This window comes from Nomascus leucogenys, chromosome 8 (assembly GCF_006542625.1).
Source record: "Nomascus leucogenys isolate Asia chromosome 8, Asia_NLE_v1, whole genome shotgun sequence".
NCBI classification, from domain to species: domain Eukaryota; kingdom Metazoa; phylum Chordata; class Mammalia; order Primates; family Hylobatidae; genus Nomascus; species Nomascus leucogenys.
Window position 1 is genome coordinate 68,553,291 of NC_044388.1, and position 17,533 is coordinate 68,570,823.

General features: G+C 42.3%; 1 protein-coding gene across 1 annotated transcript in view; it reads right to left on the bottom strand.

Moving 5' to 3' along the window:
- The window catches only part of MBOAT1 (membrane bound O-acyltransferase domain containing 1), a 114,182-nt gene that overhangs the window by 38,216 nt on the left and 58,433 nt on the right, over positions 1 to 17,533 (bottom strand). The window contains exons 2-4 of the mRNA XM_003263553.3: positions 13,006 to 13,151; positions 11,568 to 11,645; positions 6,525 to 6,620 (exon numbers count right to left, since the gene is read on the bottom strand). Coding sequence (XP_003263601.2) covers positions 6,525 to 6,620; positions 11,568 to 11,645; positions 13,006 to 13,151 — 320 coding nt within the window. The remainder of the gene's footprint in view (positions 1 to 6,524; positions 6,621 to 11,567; positions 11,646 to 13,005; positions 13,152 to 17,533) is intronic.

Here is a 17,533-nt window from a genome sequence, read left to right on the forward strand (position 1 = left end):
CCATTATTGAAAACAACTGAACATCTTTATGAATAAATTTTGATTTCCTTATGGTAATTAAACTCCTAGGAATGTATCCTATCATAGGATATGAACTGTTGATTTCCTTATGGTAATTAAACTCCTAGGAATGTATCCTATCATAGGATATGAACTTTAAAAAAAAATCTTGCTTGAAATTGATGGTGAAACTACCTTCCAGAAGAGTTATGCCAGTTTACACTCCCACTAGCAGTACATAAGAGTTCTCATTTCACAGTGTTTGCAACAACATGTGGGCAAATCAACCTGCCATCCTGATGGGAGAGCAATTATCTGCCTGAATCTGGCCTACCATGGCAAAAGGAAATAAGAGTTCTTGCTGGGGCCCTCCAAAGAAAACTCGATGTGTACCCTTCTGTGAGCAAAAAGGAAGAATCAGTTTGCTCTCACAAACCTAAAAGGAACTAAGTACCAGCTGTATTACAAGCAACCATTGAGCTTCCCCCAGGAGAAAAGGAAATATTCTAGTGCTTTTAACAGCCCACATTCACAGAGAAAACATAAAGGACATTCACCACCGCATGTATTGATATGAATTATATCAGCAGCACCAAAAAAAGTGTATCTTGTTTGTTTCCCTTACTATTAATTCCAGTCCAGTCCATGAAAACTTGATTACTCTTGGAATGAAAAATCCAATTTCAAGTCCCAGAATAATCTAAAATACAAGTTTATGTGTTCTCCAAAATTAAACACACACACACACACACACACACACACACACACACACATGTTGTTTAACACAAACACTAACCTCATCCCATCCCATTCAATTCCTATCTGTGCTCTTATTCTGAAGGCATAATAAAGTATGCTAAACATTTAGGTCTGCATGCTTGCTCAAAAGAGAATGGCTATACATCAGGCTGCTTTAAAACACCAGGTTCAACTTCAAAATACTACTTCATCTCTTGACAAAATCCTAAACAAGATATTTCAACTGCAATAGTAGAGTTAAATCAATTCCATTCTGACGAACTTGTGGTTTGCTTGCATGCCTGTAATGAGAAGAAACACTGGTAAAGAACCTCTCTAATTGGCAATTTGTGATGTAAAACATTTTGTCAATTTCAGGTTGGTATGTAATCTCCATGGATGTTAACTGACATTACCCAGGAAGAGGGATTTTTGGCAGTGAGGCAGTGTGCCTTTATGGTGGTAGGGAAAAATAATGCTGCTTCATAATGATAAAAAGAAAAAAAGACAACATACCCTTCAAGAACTAGATAGTAGGGCCACTCAGTAACTAGAGAACCGAATCACGTGCAATTTTCAGGCAGATTTTTTTTTCTGTATTATTTCCCTGACAACACTGTCCTTTCTAGTTTAAACATTCTGTAGTTTTGTGGGTAACATCAGAGATTTCTTAATACGAGGAGATCCAAAAAATGCCAGAGAATAAACATCTCTCGAGGACATTTATCAAGACTATGTGGCTGAAAGTGAGGTTGACAGGAACTGATTTCCATCCTCCTCTGGTGTCAAACCCCCAAATCCACGATGTTCAGAAGCACGTGACTGTTTTCCACAAATTGCCTTTATTTTTTCCCTTTGGTAACTTCAGAATTCTGATTACTCTCAAAATGATGTAGAAATTATTCAAGAGTTTATGGTTTTAATAAAACAAATGGAGATGTGACAAGAACAGCCAGAGATGCAGACGGTAGAGGCATCCTTATCCTGTATGATCAGGATCAGGGGACGGTTTTAATTCATCAAAAGGTGGGGAATCATAAAACGATGCGCATGAGCTTCCTAGGGCTGCTGTGAGAAATTACAAGCTGGGTGACTTACGACAACAGAAACGTTTTCTCTCACAGTTCTTGAGGTTAAAAGTCCAAAATCAAGATACCTGCAGGACTGGTTCTTTCTGGAGGCGCTGAGAGAGAATCTGTTCCATTCTCCTTCCTCGCTTCCAGTGGCTGACGGCAACTCTTGAGCTCCCGGGCTTGTGACTGCATTACTCCAATGTCGGCCTCCATCTTGACATGGCCGTCTTCCCTCTATGCATGTCTGTTAGTCTGTCCCTCATGGCTTTCTTACCAGGACACAGTTGTACTGGATCTAGGGCCCACTCTAATCCAGTGTGACCTGATCTGTTTGTTTGGGTTTTTATTTTGTTTGTTTTGAGACCAGGTCTCACCCCATCGCTCAGGCTGGAGTGCAGTGGTGTGGTCTCGGCCCTCTACGACCTCCACATCCTGGGTTCAAGTGATTCTCCTGCCTCAGTCTCCCAAGTAGCTGTGGGACTACAGGTGTGCACCACCACGCCCTGCTAATTTTTGTATTTTTTGTAGAGATGGGGTTTCACCATGTTGGCCAGGCAGGTCTCAATCTCCCAGTCTCCCAAAGTGCTGAGATTACAGCTGTGAGCCACGGTGCCCTGCCCAGTGTGACCTCATCTTATCTGAACTAATTGCATCTGCAAAGACTATTTCTAAATAACAACATATTCTGAGGTGCTGGGTGGACATGAATTTTGGGAGGGCACTATTCAACCCAGTACACAACGATACAATCACATTTTAACCTTTTTTTTTTTTTTTGAGACGGGGTCTTGCTTTGTTGCCCAGGTGGAGTACAGTGGCATTATCACAGCTCACTGCAGCCTTGACCTCCTGGGCTCAAGCGATCCTTCCACCTCAGCCTCCTGAATAGCCAGGACTACAGGTACACACCACCACACCCAGCTGAGTTTTAAATTTTTTTGTAAAGATGCGGTCTATGTTGCCCAGGCTGGTCTCAAACTCCTGGACTCAAGTGATCCTCCCACCTCAGCCTCCCAAAGTGCTGAGATTACAAGCATGAGTCACCGTGCCCAGCCTTAACTTTCTACACAAACTTAAAATATGTAACTAGACATTCATTCTGCAGTCTTTGCTCACTTCTGTCTCCTATCACTGTGCCTGGTATACACAGGGTTCCCCAATCACTGCCTCCTGAATAATGAACTAATAAGCCTTTGACACAGGACCAAAGCCTTTCCTTGGAGTGAAGATCTGCTGAAGGACGGCATCTCTCTCACATAAACCCCAGCCACTATCTCCAGGGTCATTCCCTCTAGCACAGGCTGAGAAGGTAAAAGAAAGTAAACATGCTTGCAAAGCCATCTGAGTGAAGAATCCTTCATGTTTATACTTCCTTCCCCCAACCCCCAATCCTTTCAGCATTCTCACTCACATTTAATTCAATGGCAATTATTTTTAATAGACTAAACTTATCTTGGTGGCTTTCCAAGGGACCCAACCTAAATTCCGAGAAACTATTATCTCTCCTTTCACATTCACATATAATCAGCTTACATGTGAGTTGTGATGGTCAATTTTGTGTGTCAACTTGACTGGACTCAGGGATGCTCAGATAGCTGGTAGAACATTATTTCTTGGTGTGCCTATGAGGGTTTCCGAAAGAGATTAGCATTTGAATCCATGGATTGAGTAAGGAAGATCCACCCTCGTCAATGTGGAAGACCATCATCCAATCCTTAGAGGGCAGGAACAGAAAGGCGAAAGGAAGGACTCATTCTCTTTCTACTTGAGCTGAGCCATCATCTTCTCCTGCCCTTAGGTATCAGACAGAGCTCCTGGTTCTCAGGCCTTTGGACTCTGGGACTTACGCCCCAAGTTCTCAGGCCTTCAGCCTCAGACTGAATCATACCACCAGCTTTTCTGGATCTCTAGCTCACAGATGGCAGATGGTGGGACTTCTTGGCCTCCATAATCACATAAGCCAATTCCCATAATAAATCCTCTCACATAAAAATCCTATTGGTTCTGGGTCTCCAGACAATCCTGATACTGATACGTACATACAACTGCAATAAACAAGTTTGGGAATAAACACATGTAACACTAGCTCAAGCGGTTCTTCTCCTCCTGCCAGCTCAGCATCTCAAAGTGCTGAGATGATAAGTGTGAGCCACTGTGCCTGGCCTAGAACCTCATTCTGTTGAGTGTAGAGAGCACAGACTGGAGACGGGGCAGGGCAAAAGGAAGGACAGCCAGTCAGGAAGGCGTTGCAGGCTTTGGGTGGTCCAGGGTGGTGGCAGTGGGCATAAAGGGCAGTGGGCGGATTCTAGTGACAGACAGGCTGTCGCACTGAGAGGACCTGGTGACACAAGGATGTGGGTGGTAAAGGAAAGAAAGGCTTTCTGGTACCTCCACAGGCACCTGTCTTGCATTTCTGTGCTCTTGCAAAGCCCGCTCTTCTGCCTGGAATATCCTTCCTCCTGCCTAGAATGCACAGTGTCTCTCAAACCTGGCATTTACCTAACATACTGGCCGCTCAAAAGTTGTTGCAGAAATGAATAGCTGCTTCCTGCCTTAAAAAGAAAAGAAGATATATACAGGCAATAGGTATTAATGTCATTTCAGCCAGTCAGCAATTTTTGTTTAACATCCCAACCAATACGGATGGAGGGAGTGTTTAATAATGAGTCTCCTGGAAACCTTAAAGAAAAGAATAGTAAATACTAGAGTATTTAATGCATTCATTTCTTGACCACCTATTAGGTGTCAAGAACTCTTCTAAGTATGAGGGGCTCTGGGGTGAAACCAAAAAAGTGGTTTGTTGATTGAATGCTATGGAGAGTTGCAATCCTCATTTAGAGATTCCTTTTAATACTATACCTGTCTGGCTATTTTGTTATCATTGTTGTTCTCATGTTTTCCATATTTTACTAGCAATGCATGTTGGGCTTTTTGTTTTGTTGTTTTTTGAGACAGGGTCTCGCTCTGCCACCCAGGCTGGAATGCAGTGGCACGATCTCAGCTCACTACAACCTCTGCCTCCGAGGTTAAAGTTATTCTCATCCTCAGCCTCCTGAGCAGCTGAGATTACAGGTGCCTGCCATGACACCCAGCTAATTTTTGTATTTTTAGTAGAGATAGGGTTTCACCATGTTGGTCAGGCTGGTCTCAAACTCCTGACCTCAAGAGATCCACCCACCTCAGTCTCCCAAAGTGCTGGAATTACAGGCATGAGCCACCATGCCGGCCTGCATATTGTTAAAACACAAAGTCTGTGAATTTCTTTCTGAAAGGTTAAGAAAGCGCACTGCACAACGTGGGGGAGAGGGTGCACCACTGGAAGAAAAAACAGGTAAAATCCCAGAGGCCTGAGGGTAAGAAGAACTTATGCGTGAAAAACCAGTCTGAGACCAAATCACGGTCATAAAGATTTAAATGCAACCATCCCTGGGTCCTAAAACAACACTCTTTGCCTTCCTGAGCCCTTTGAAGGTGGGACAGTTGAGTTGCACAACTTGCAAAGTTCATGAGCCATGAGCGGTCACTCCCTCATTTCACTGCATGGTTGCCAACAACTCACTGAAGGATGTACAGTCCAATCTGAGTGGGGACCTTGGGTTCTCCCTGACCTCAGGTTGCCCGCAGAGAACACAACCAAACTCCCAGGAAGTAACGTGGATAACACGTCACACGTCACCAGGAACAGCTCCGCTGTAATGTTCAATACTCAAGATTAACAAAAAGTTGCTCCTGAACTAACCTCAACAGGGCATAGAATTCTCAGTGTTCCATCCACACTCTTTACCGTGTGACCAAGCAGAATGGGGGGGGCCCACCACATTAAGGCCATGGTGATAGAAAAAATGTTTACAAATTATCCTTCTAGTTGCTGAAGGTCAAGGAGGCCTGGGGGCCAGGGCAAGGGCAGCCAGGAACACTCAAAGGGGTCAGGGTAGTAGGTATTTATCAGCTAGTATCAAAGAATTTCTATATTATTAACTAGTGAGAGATGAAAACCCTAACACAGGGATAGAAAACCAAATACTTCATGTTCTCACTTCTAAATGATGAGACTACATGGATACATAGAAAGAACCACAGACACTGGAGCCTCTCAGAAGGTGGAGGATTGGAGGAGGGAGAGGATCAGGAAGAATAACCAATGGCTACTAGGCTTAATACCTGGGTGACGAAATAATCTGTACAACAAACTCCCATGACACAGGTTTGCCTATGTAACAAACCTGTACATGTACCCCTAAATTTTTTTTAAAAGTTTAAAAAAAGAGAGATGAAAACCAACCCTGAGTTAAGAACCTCAGAACAGGGGTTGACAAAGTTTTCCTGTAAAGAACCAAATAGTAAATATTCTAGGCTTTGCAGGCCACGTGGTTTTTCACAACTACTCAACTCTGCTGCTGTAGTGCAAAAGCAGTCATAGACAATACATAAATGAGTAAGTGCCTGGTTGTGTTCCAATATAACTGTACAAAGACAGGCTGCAGGACAGATATGGCGCACAGGCTGTAGTTTGTGATTCCTGTCTTACAGCATAGCAGAGCCAGCAGTCCTACCAATCAATCAAGTCTCCAGCCTGAATCTTATTAGCAGTGTCTTACCAACTGATTTCACCAAGCACCAATGATTCTTTTGTGCACCCTTGATGTTTACAGACCCCAAGAGACCAAGTCAAAGTCAGCAGTCAAACCCCTCTCCCTAAAGTAAGATACTCACCCAGAAAAATCTGTAGTGAGAATTCCATAGTGGAAGATGTATATTCGGCTGATGTGGCATATTGTAAGATATCCCATTGCTACAAAAAAGGAATATCTGAAAGCAAACACATAGATGATCAGATTATTATGCATAGCAATAATGCACTCAATTAATGTTCCCCTCTTCCTCTCTTTCATCCATCACATGCAATTGGTCACAATGTCCTATCTGGTCCAACGACATCCCAGGCCACCTTTCCACCCACTACTCTAGCTGAGCCCCTCATCTCTTCTCACCTGGACCACTACAGTGGCTGTCAGCCTTAGCTCCATAATGGAATGGAGCTTTGCAAACCACAGATCCCTGGGACTTGCTCCCAGCTATTCCTGTTTAATTCCTGCCACATCTGGTAGGTGGAATGGCAGTGCGCAGCCAGGGCTGGGAATCACTACCTGTAAGGCCTCACACTCACGATTCTCCTCTTCACAGCCCTCATGTTTACATAATGATTTTTGTAAAGTACAAATATCACCATACTGCTGGCCACTTCGTCTTTAAACACTTTATTCTCTTCGCTTTCATTCTCCTGTTTTCTTCCCACCTCTCTGGTTAATTCCTCCCAGGCTCCTTGCTCAGCTTTCCTTCCTCCACCTACGCCTCAAATGTTAGCATTTCCAAGCTCAGCTTGGGACCCTGCCCTTCCATGCCTCAGGCTTCAATTACCACTTACTCATGAGCATCCCCTGGCTTCCTTCAGAGATGTGTTCCTGACCGCCTTATAGTGTACACTAGCAATACACACACAAGCCACACAAACACACACATCCACATATAAGTACTTGTCAAATGTGTAATTATAAATATAGGTGATAAGCTGTGCAATGAAAGTTTATGTCTCCCTAAAATTCCTATGTTTAAGTCCTAATCCTCAACATTAGGAGGTGGGGCCTTTGGGAGGTGTCGAGGTTATGAGGGCAGAGCCTTCATAAATGGGATTAGCCCTCTTACAAAAGGGACCCCAGAGAGCGCTCACTCTTTGTACTATGTGAGGATACAAGAAGACGGCAGTCTGTAACCCAGAAGAGAGTCCTCACCAGAACATGCTGGAACCCTGATCTCAGATTTCCAGCCTCCAGAACTGAGAAATATTAATACATTTCTGTTGTTTATAAGCCACCCACTCTACATACAGTACTTTGTTATAGCAGTCCCAGCTAAGACAATCTGATTAACACCCATCTCCCTGACCAAACTGTAAGCTCCATGAGGGCAAAGATGGTCACCTGTGCTTTGTTCACCATATTCACCTACTGTGTGTCAAAGGAATAAACAACTATGTGACTGCTACTCTTCTTAAAAGTCTCCAGTGGATCCCACTATCTAGTGAAATTGCAACCCCTGAACACAGCATGCAAGGTGCTTCACGCGCTAAGCTCTACCTCGCCTTTCTGGACTCATCTCCAGCCATGCTCCATGTTTACCTTACTCTCAAATGACACTGCACTGCTCATGTTCCACAATGAAACCCTGTATTTTCCGGCAAGATGTCTTTCTGCATGCTCCTTCTTCTGACTGCAATTCCCATCTCCATCCAATAGCCTACCTGGAACCTGCCTAATTTTCAGATAAGGGTCAGCTCCAAAGTCACCTCTTCTATGTTACTTGGCTTGGTCTTACTCAATGCATCCCACCACATCTCCTGTTCCCCACCCCCAGCACCACTCATTGCTCCACTGTCTGTGTGTCTCTAGTACTACATGCTAACACACATAATTACAATATTAGAATTATTTGTGTATGTGTCTGTTTCCCCAACTCATTGTGACCTTGAACGTCCCTACCCTTGACCTGACACATGGGAGGGGTTCAGTTACTGTTAGTCGAAATGAACTGAAATGAATACATTACACATTTTAAGTGGTTCAGGAGCCCATCGGATATAGACATAAATTCAGAAGGTATAACTTTTAAATATATGCCATAAAACAGGAAAGAGGTATTTTCTGATATTAAATTATATTGAAATCACATATTCACATTAAAATAACTCATGAAGACTAGATCAGCCTAAGGAACAGTAAAGTAGGGATAATAAAAATTCATTTGGTAGCAAGGGATAGCCAGACTTTAAATAGCATGAAGGAGTTCTGTAAACTCTAAATTACTGTGTAACTTTTATGTGCTCTTTACCATTATTTGCAAACAAAGTAGTTACTATGCAGAAAAGATTTTTTCTCTATTGTGGGTTCATCCTAAACCACTTCCAAACCAGGAAGATGGTCAACAATGCAAATGACTAACAGAAAATAACTCCCTTAGGAGTTGAAGCAGAAGTGGAATGAAGTTAGGCCTTGTCATCTCCAGCAACTGTTCCCTTTCTCCAGCCATGTAGCAGAACTCTTATCACTGATTCAGTGAAGTAAAGAGGAGAGCAATTCACACAGAATCATGACATCATGGTACTGAAGGGAACTTGCATTCAAACTGCTGCGAATACAGCATTTTGCAGGTGGGAAATCTGACATATGGAGAAGCTGCATGACTGGTCCAAATTCACACTGCTAGGAGGACCTTGATTTCCTGAATCCAGCCTAGAGCTCTTTCCATAAACAGGAAACAACGTTGAGATTTTTTAAAAATTTACATTGAGTTCATCCAAGGAGAATTGTGAAACAATTTCCACTTCGGCAGTATTGGCAGCCACAAGAGCAAACCAAGAGGAGCATCAGTCAGGCACAGTGGCTCACACCTGTAATCCCAGCACTTTGGGAGACCGAGGCAGGCAGATCAGGAGGTCAAGAGATCGAGACCATCCTGGCCAACATGGTGAAACCCTCTCTTGACTAAAAATACAAAAATTGGCCAGGTGTGGTGGCACACACCTGCAGTCCCAACGACTCAGGAGGCTGAGGCAGGAAAATCACTTGAACCCAGGAGGTGGAGGTTGCAGTGAGCCAAGATCGCACCACTGCACTCCAGCCTGGGCAACAGAGTGAGACTCTGTCTCAAAAAAAAAAAAAAAAAAAAAGAACATTTTGTGCTGGCCTCTTTCCTTCTTGGTCTGATGGCAGAGCCCCCTGCTACCACAGTAATACTGTGGTGGCACCATCATACCCTGTCTGTAAACCACATGGCTCTGCCAAGGCCAGAGTATTCCATTCCTAGACACTGGAATTGAACACAGTGAACCTAGGCCTGATATGAAACAAGTGTGCATGTCAAGTTCCTGACCCTCTGAAAAATGGACCACATCCCATCAGCATCACACAAATGTGGGAAGAGCTGACAAGTTACAATTTGTAAGGAAGTTGGGAATGTGCTATACAGTTGCACCAACATTATTATTAATCATTTACTATGTAATTGCTTCCAAAACCAAGTTTTGGAAAAGCCAAGCCTTTTCATCCTCTAGTTAAAAAATAAAAGCTTTTATAATAATTTTGTCATCATATGAAACATTTCCAAAACCTGTTCTTTCCAAATTAGAAAAATGGATTTCCTATTTCCTTTCTAGAAGAAGTCACACTATCCCCTTCAAGCAGGGCACTGAGAAGAGAGATGATTAGAATTCAAATTTTCAGAGCTCCTTTGGATTCTATGTTGAATGACTATAAAATGTAAAAGCAGGAAAAAATATTTTCCCTGGGAAACCAAAAATGTGTTATAACTACAAGATCATACAATGAAAAGTTAAATGTCAATGTTTTTAAGAAGGAAAACTATTGTGCTAATAGCGATTAATCAAAAGCCTTTCTGAAGCTGAAATAAGGCACCTGCTTTTCAGAGAGGCCGTCAGAAGCCATAAAAGGACAAATATCTTTTAAAAGTAATTCAGTCATTCATTCCATAAATATTTATTGAGCTCTTACTTGTGCCAGGTATTGTTCCCAGCTTGGAGGATACAACAGTGAAAGAGAGAGAGAGAAATCTTTGTTTTCATAGAACTTACATTGCAGCATTCCCAAAAGGCAGAGCTAACCCTGAGTTTTCAGAAAGACCATGTGAAACAGAGACCACGCAAAACAGAAACCCAGGTATCTCAGTTGGTTATCCAAGCATTTTGCCTCCAAGGTAGACTTAAACTACTTCTGTACTTTGAAATCAAAACATCATCGTAAAAATATTTCTTTTTTAACAGTTTTAGTGTACACATAGAAAGTATACAATTTAACATATATATATTTGACATATATAGATACTCAGAAAACCATCAGCAGATTCAAGAAGGTGGAGACACCCACTGCCCCCCAGAACTTTCCTCATGCCTCTTTGTGATTCCTTCCGCAGCTCCCTGCACCATCCCAGTTAACTTGTGAGCTTTTGTCACTATAGATTAGTTTGCAATTTCCAGAATAGAATTTGTGTGGCTTCCTTCATTCGGCATATTTGTTTTGAGATTTATCCACATCGTTGCGTATACCAATCTTTCATTATTTTCTTTTCTTTTTTTTTTTTTTTTTTTTTGATAGAGGAGTCTCCTTCTGTCACCCAGGCTGGAGTGTTGTAGCACAATCTTGGCTCACTGCAACCTCTACCTCCTGGGTTCAAGTGATTCTCCTGCCTCAGCATCCCCGAGTAGCTGGGATTATAGGCGTGCGCCACTACGCCCAGCTAATTTTTTTTTTTTTTTGTATTTTTAGTAGAGATGAGGTTTCACCATGTTGCCCAGGCTGGTCTTGAACTCTTGACCTCAGGCAATCTGCCCACCTCTGCCTCCCAAAGTGCTGGGATTACAGGTGTGAGCCACCACGCCCAGCCTTTTCATTATTTTCATTGTGTTGAACATTTGAGTTGCTTCCAGTTTCGGGCTGTCACAAATAGAGCAGCCTAGTCATTACATATTCTCTTCCACCTGAGGCCCAATTTGCACTGATCTTTTTCATAAAGCCTTCTCTGAAGACTCCAGCCTTTGGGGTTCCCCATCTCTCCTGATATTCTAGATAAACTAAGATATACCACTTGTGGAAAATGGGTAAGGTACATCTTTACACTGGAAATATATTTCAAAGTTCACACACACAAAAAAATCTCACCTTGTATTGTTCATTCCCGGTATCTTACCTGTGAATATTGGATACACTAGCAGTGACCATGATTGCATAGCACATTAACACCAGCACAAAAAGATGCACAGAGTACCTTTAAGACATAATAGGTAGGGGGAGGAGTAATGAATATATTTCATATTAACACACCTATTGGTCACCCAAACTGTGAATCCATCACTACCCCCGCCAAAAACACAAATGATCAATGATCAGTAACTCGTGTTTATGTGACAGAAAATAAACCAAATATTTTTCTTCTATGTAATTAAGATGCTGTATCTTAAAATGACACAAGGAACTCATGACACAGTTTGCCAACTGCAAGGCTAATAATGTCAGGAATCCATAAATGGAACGCTTACACTTTTTTCGCATATGCAGTTGAGAGTCCAGAGAGATGAGTTCTTTCTTTAAGACTTTATTTTTTAATGGGCTTCCTCAGATACCAAGACTTCTACCTGGTGGCTGATTTAAAATACTCATCCTTTCTCAGATACTTGTTGAAGGAATAGGGGCAGAATTCTAGTATAATACCAGAAACAAATTCACAAAATTCCTGAAGGTGTACTTCTAAATATGTTGGTCTCCAAAGCTTCTTCCCTAACACCTTTCAGGGTATTTGGCCGGCTTACTAGTAGAGGAAAGTACAACTGACCAGCTTTCCCAGTTAAAGAATGATTCACCTTCCCCAAGATCTGCACTAAACGCATTGTTCTACTCTGGGGAAATCCAGGACTTACACCCACGACTCTAGCACTAATGCAAGAAATACACCAACATCTACAATAGTTAGGAAAGGTTCCTTTTGGGAAAAATTAAACCTTACAGCATCCCATTTACATGACTGGGAGGGATCTGTAGAAGTGTAATTTTAAGAAAAAATGGGCTGGGCATGGTGGCTTATGCCTGTAATCCTAACACTTTGGAAGGCCAAGGCGGGTGGATCACCTGAGCTCAGGAGTTTGCGACCAGCCTGGGCAACACGGTGAAGCCCCGTCTCTACTAAAAAAAATACAAAAAAAATTACCTGGGCATGGTGATGTGCACCTGTAATCCCAGCGACTCAGGAGGCTGAGGCAGGAGAATCACTTGAACCCAGGAGGCGGAGGTCGCAGTGAGCCGAGATTGTGCCACTGCACTCCAGCCTGGGTGACAGAGAGGGCAATTAAAAAAAAAATTAAATTAAAAAAAAAGAAAGAAAAAGTGAACTATACTGACTTCCAATGGATGGTCAATTTATTGGCTCTTACAGTAAATGGAGATTCCAGGTTCTTACAGTAAATGGAGATTCCTGCAATGTCCTCATTATCCTACTATAAGGTATTTACAATATAAAATTTTATAATACATATTTTATAATACCGTCTATTTCTTGCTTTAGTGCAATTCCAAGGACATTGCCACAAAACATCCAAATGACCAATATTAGAATATATGAGGTTCATACTCACCAGCCGAAACAAAAGATGACAAAATAGATGCCAAAAATGGTGGCAACCGCATGCCGGACATCAGAGCTGGTTGTACCAGGACGTAAATAGATGCGAAACCAGAAAGCAGCAAACAGAGCAACAAGCTGGCATACCACAAAATTCACCTGTGGCAGGGGAAGAGAAAATAAAAACCTTTGTGTGAATTTCCTCTTGGTTTTTTGTTTGTTTGTTTTGTTTTGTTTTGAGACGGAGTCTCATTCTGTCGCCCAGGCTGGAGTGCAGTGGCGCAAACTCGGCTCACTGCAAGCTCCGCCTCCGGGTTCACATCATTCTCCTGCCTCAGCCTCCCAAGTAGCTGGGACTACAGGCACCTGCCACCACGCCCGGCTAATTTTTTTTGTATTTTTAGTAGAGACAGGGTTTTCACCTTGTTAGCAAGGATGGTCTCGATCTCCTCACCTCGTGTTCCACCTGCCTCGGCCTCCCAAAGTGCTGGGATTACAGGCGTGAGCCACCACACCCACCCTTGCTCTTGTTTTTTGCTGATTTCCACACCTAGAGTCTTCTCAGACTTGGATTTGTTCTTTCTCTCCAACAGATTGTTTGGAAGAGGAAATGAATATAACAGAACAAGATAACTATACCCTCGTGTGGTATAAGATGTGACAAACCCAACAGTTTCTTCTCTAACCTTTTAGACTGGCCAAGGTTGCTTTCCCACCCACAAGCAGGGGGCTTTTCATGGAAACAGACTAAGCTAACTGTGAGCTCTGTTTAGTGGGTCTCTTTTCTCACCCCCAGCAGGACCCTAAGACAAAGAAGGTGTTCTTTTAGAGATGCAAAGTTTGACCAAAGAGCTCCCTTATTTGGTACCCGGGAAATCAAATTGTTCTCCAAAGTGATCACCAGTTGTTTTCTGACTCTGCGAGTGATTCACATTCCCTGATACTGGTACTAAAACCCATTGTTCTACTCTAGCAAAATGCAGGACTTACAACAATGTCTCATTTTAAACTGGCATCCAATAAACAAGAGCATTTCTCAAATTCAAGGTGTGACACTGAAGATCTACAAATAGTGACACAGCCCTGCATTTAACATCCAGTGCCAAGCCTGTCCAGTTATGCAGGATAGACACCAAATTTCCTTAGAAAAATCTCAGGGGTCTACCTCTTGAGAATATTGTGCCTAAAAGAAAACATTTAAACATTTCCTGAAATCTATAGAAAAGGTCATCCGATTTTAAAAAACAATAAGCAAACATGTACATTTGCAATTTATATTTAGCCAAATCAAATTCCAAATATATTACATACTTTAACCATCCATTAAAACTAGAAAAGTAACTTAAACTCTTCAAAGTATTCAAAACTGAAACCTCAGTATGAATTCACTTTTAGAAGACACTTAATTGAAAAGAGACCAAAGATACAGACACAACTTCAGCATCGGTATTTCATGCTTCAATAAACTGCTGCTGATAACAAAACTCATTAGGGCTGAGCTGGGAGGTAGGGCGCAGACATCAGCTCCATTTGAGCTCATTTTGTTTGCCCAGTGAAAAACAATACTTTGGACCCTTTGTAACTCGTAGAAAATAATCGCTTTCAGAAAATGTTTGTTTTGATTTTTTTAAAGTTGACTGTTGGCCAGGCGCAGTGGCTCACGCCTGTAATCCCAGCACTTTGGGAAGCCGAGGCGGGCAGGTCACCTGAGGTCAGGAGTTTGAGACCAGACTGGCCAAACATGGTAAAACCCTGTCTCTGCTAAAAATACAAAAATTAGCTGAGCTTGGTGGCGGGTGCCTGTAATCCCAGCTACTTGGGAGGCTGAAGCAGGAGAATCGCTTGAACCCGGGAGGCAGAGGTTGCAGTGAGCTGAGATTGCACCACTGCACTCCAGCCTGGGCAACAGAGCAAGACTTCATCTCAAAATAAAAATAAAATAAAATAAGATAAAAAATAAAATAGAAAAGTTGACCTTATTGAATTTCACCTTTCCAAAAAACCTATTCTCACCACTGCCCACCTTCACTTTCTATCTTGAAAGACAGAGAAGCGACTTGTGAGCCTGTCCTGTGCGATTTGGTCATATCTTTTCATCTAGGCTGAATGAACAGCCAATGAACATGCACAAACACAAAATGTATACAGAAAAAGAATCACCTTAGCAAGGTTCAAGACTCACATTCTCTAAAACTGGTACTCAACCCATTGTTCTATTCTAGCAAAATGCAGGACTTACATCAATGTCTCATTTTAAACTGGCATCCAATAAACAAGAGCATTCCTCAAACTCAAGGTGTGACACTGAAGATCTATAAATGGTGACACAGCCCTGCATTCAACATCCAATGGCAACTGGAAAGTCAAAAAGTTATAATTGGTGACAGATCACATGTTCTTTCATTCTCACAGCCCAGCCTGCAGCCACAGAAGAACTCAGGAAAGTGGCCACAGGGAAATTTCCTGCATTCTTTTTGATTTGGCCAGAATTATTGAGCATGTGCACATGAGGAATGATTTGGAGGACAGAGTGTGGTTCTCAAGAGTGTAGTCCCCCGACCAACAGCATCCATGTACCCTTGGAAACTTGTTAGAAATGCACATTCTTGGGGTCCACGCTAGACCTACTGAATTAGACATTTCCTAGGCGGGATCCGGCAATTTTTGTTCTAACCACCCCCAATACCCAGGTGATTTTGATGCACACTCAAGTTTGAGAACCACAGGGATAGAAGAGAAAGAAGGTATGTTCCCTGCCTTCAAGGATCTTATCATCTAACTGGGGAAACAACACAATTAACCTAAAAGTAATTGTGAAATAAGAGTAAGACATGGTCTTTACCCTCAAATCAAGAAGAGAAGACTTACATGCTCTGGGCTTCAATTCCTTTATTTCTAAAATGTGTGCTTTGGGGGAATTGGTGTCTAACGTCTCTTCCAGGTCTAACGGTCTCTGATTCTGTATCTAACCTGTATTTAAAAAAAAATTAATTGGGAGGCCAATAGGCTGAGATGGCTCCAGTGCCTTGGGTTCCCACATAAACAAGCCAAAACCTAATTCAGAGGGAATAGTCATAGCCCAGAAAAACAAGATTGACCAATCAGAAACTACCAACTAAGCTCCAACTAGAGGCTTCACCAATCAGAAACTACCTACTAAACTCTAACTAGAGACTTTACCAATCAGGAACCACCAAATAACCTCTAAGTAAGGGCTTTAACTCATCAAATATTTTCTTGGGTTTTGCTTCTTTGAACACCTTATAAAAGTTTTCCCCAATCCCTTTTGGTGGAGCCCAAAGTGCTTGCAGTCTGGTGTTGCCTGACTCATGAACCACTGAATGTTCAAATAAATGCTTTAAAATTTTAGGGCCGAGCGCGGTGACTCACGCCTGTAATCCCAGCACTTTGGGAGGCCGAGGCAGGCAGATCACAAGGTCAGAAGATCGAGACCATCCTAGCTAACATGGTGAAACCCCATCTCTACTAAAAAAAAAATACAAAAAATTAGCCAAGAGTGGTGGTGGGCGCCTGTAGTCCCAGCTACTCAGGAGGCTGAGGCAGGAGAATGGCACGAACCTGGGAGGTGGAGCTTGCAGTGAGCCGAGATCACACCACCGCACTCCAGCCTGGGTGACAGGGCGAGACTCCCTTTCAAAAAAAAAAAAAAAAATTAATGTGCATAAGTTTATCTTTTTACACCAGAATCCTTTCCTTGACTGTTCATGGTAAATGCCTAAACTCAAGACTTCATCATGGATTAAAAGCTGCCCTCTACGTACAGACTCAACCTGCTCCACCACCCTCTCCCCAGGAGGGAATCCTGGATGGCCAGCAGAGTGCTCCACAGCAAACTGCTCTAAAGCAAAAGTAGAAACACACAACGCCACCACGTAGTTCTAGCAGGAGGGTTCTAGCAGATATAGGATTGCTTTTCAGTGACAACACGTGTGCATCTTATAAGGTACAGGCTGAACCAGACTGAGATGCCACTTCACAGCTATTAGTATGGCTATTATATATTTTTATAAACCAAACAGAAAATAGTAAGTATTCACAGAGATGTGAAAACATTTGAACCCATGTGCACTGCTAATGGGAATGTGAAATAGTGCAGCCAGTATGAAAGACAGGATGGAAGTTCTTTGATATGCTAAACATAGAATTACTAGATGATCCAGCAATCCCACTTCTAGGAATGAGCCCCAAATAACTGAAAGCAAGGTTTTTAAGAGATATTTGTACACACATATTCATAGCAACATTATCACAATAGCCAAAATGTGGAAGCTACCCAAATCAATGGATGAATAAACAAAATGTGGTATACACATATAATGGACTATTCAGCCTTAAAACAGAAGGAAACTGATACATGCTACAACATGTATGAACTTTCAACGCATTATGCTAAATGAAACAAGCCAATCACAAGGTTCAAATATGGACAAGTATGCTTCCACTTACATGAGATTAACCTAGAGTACCCAAATGCAGAGACAGACAGTAGAATGGTGGTTGCCAGAGACTAGAGAAAGAAA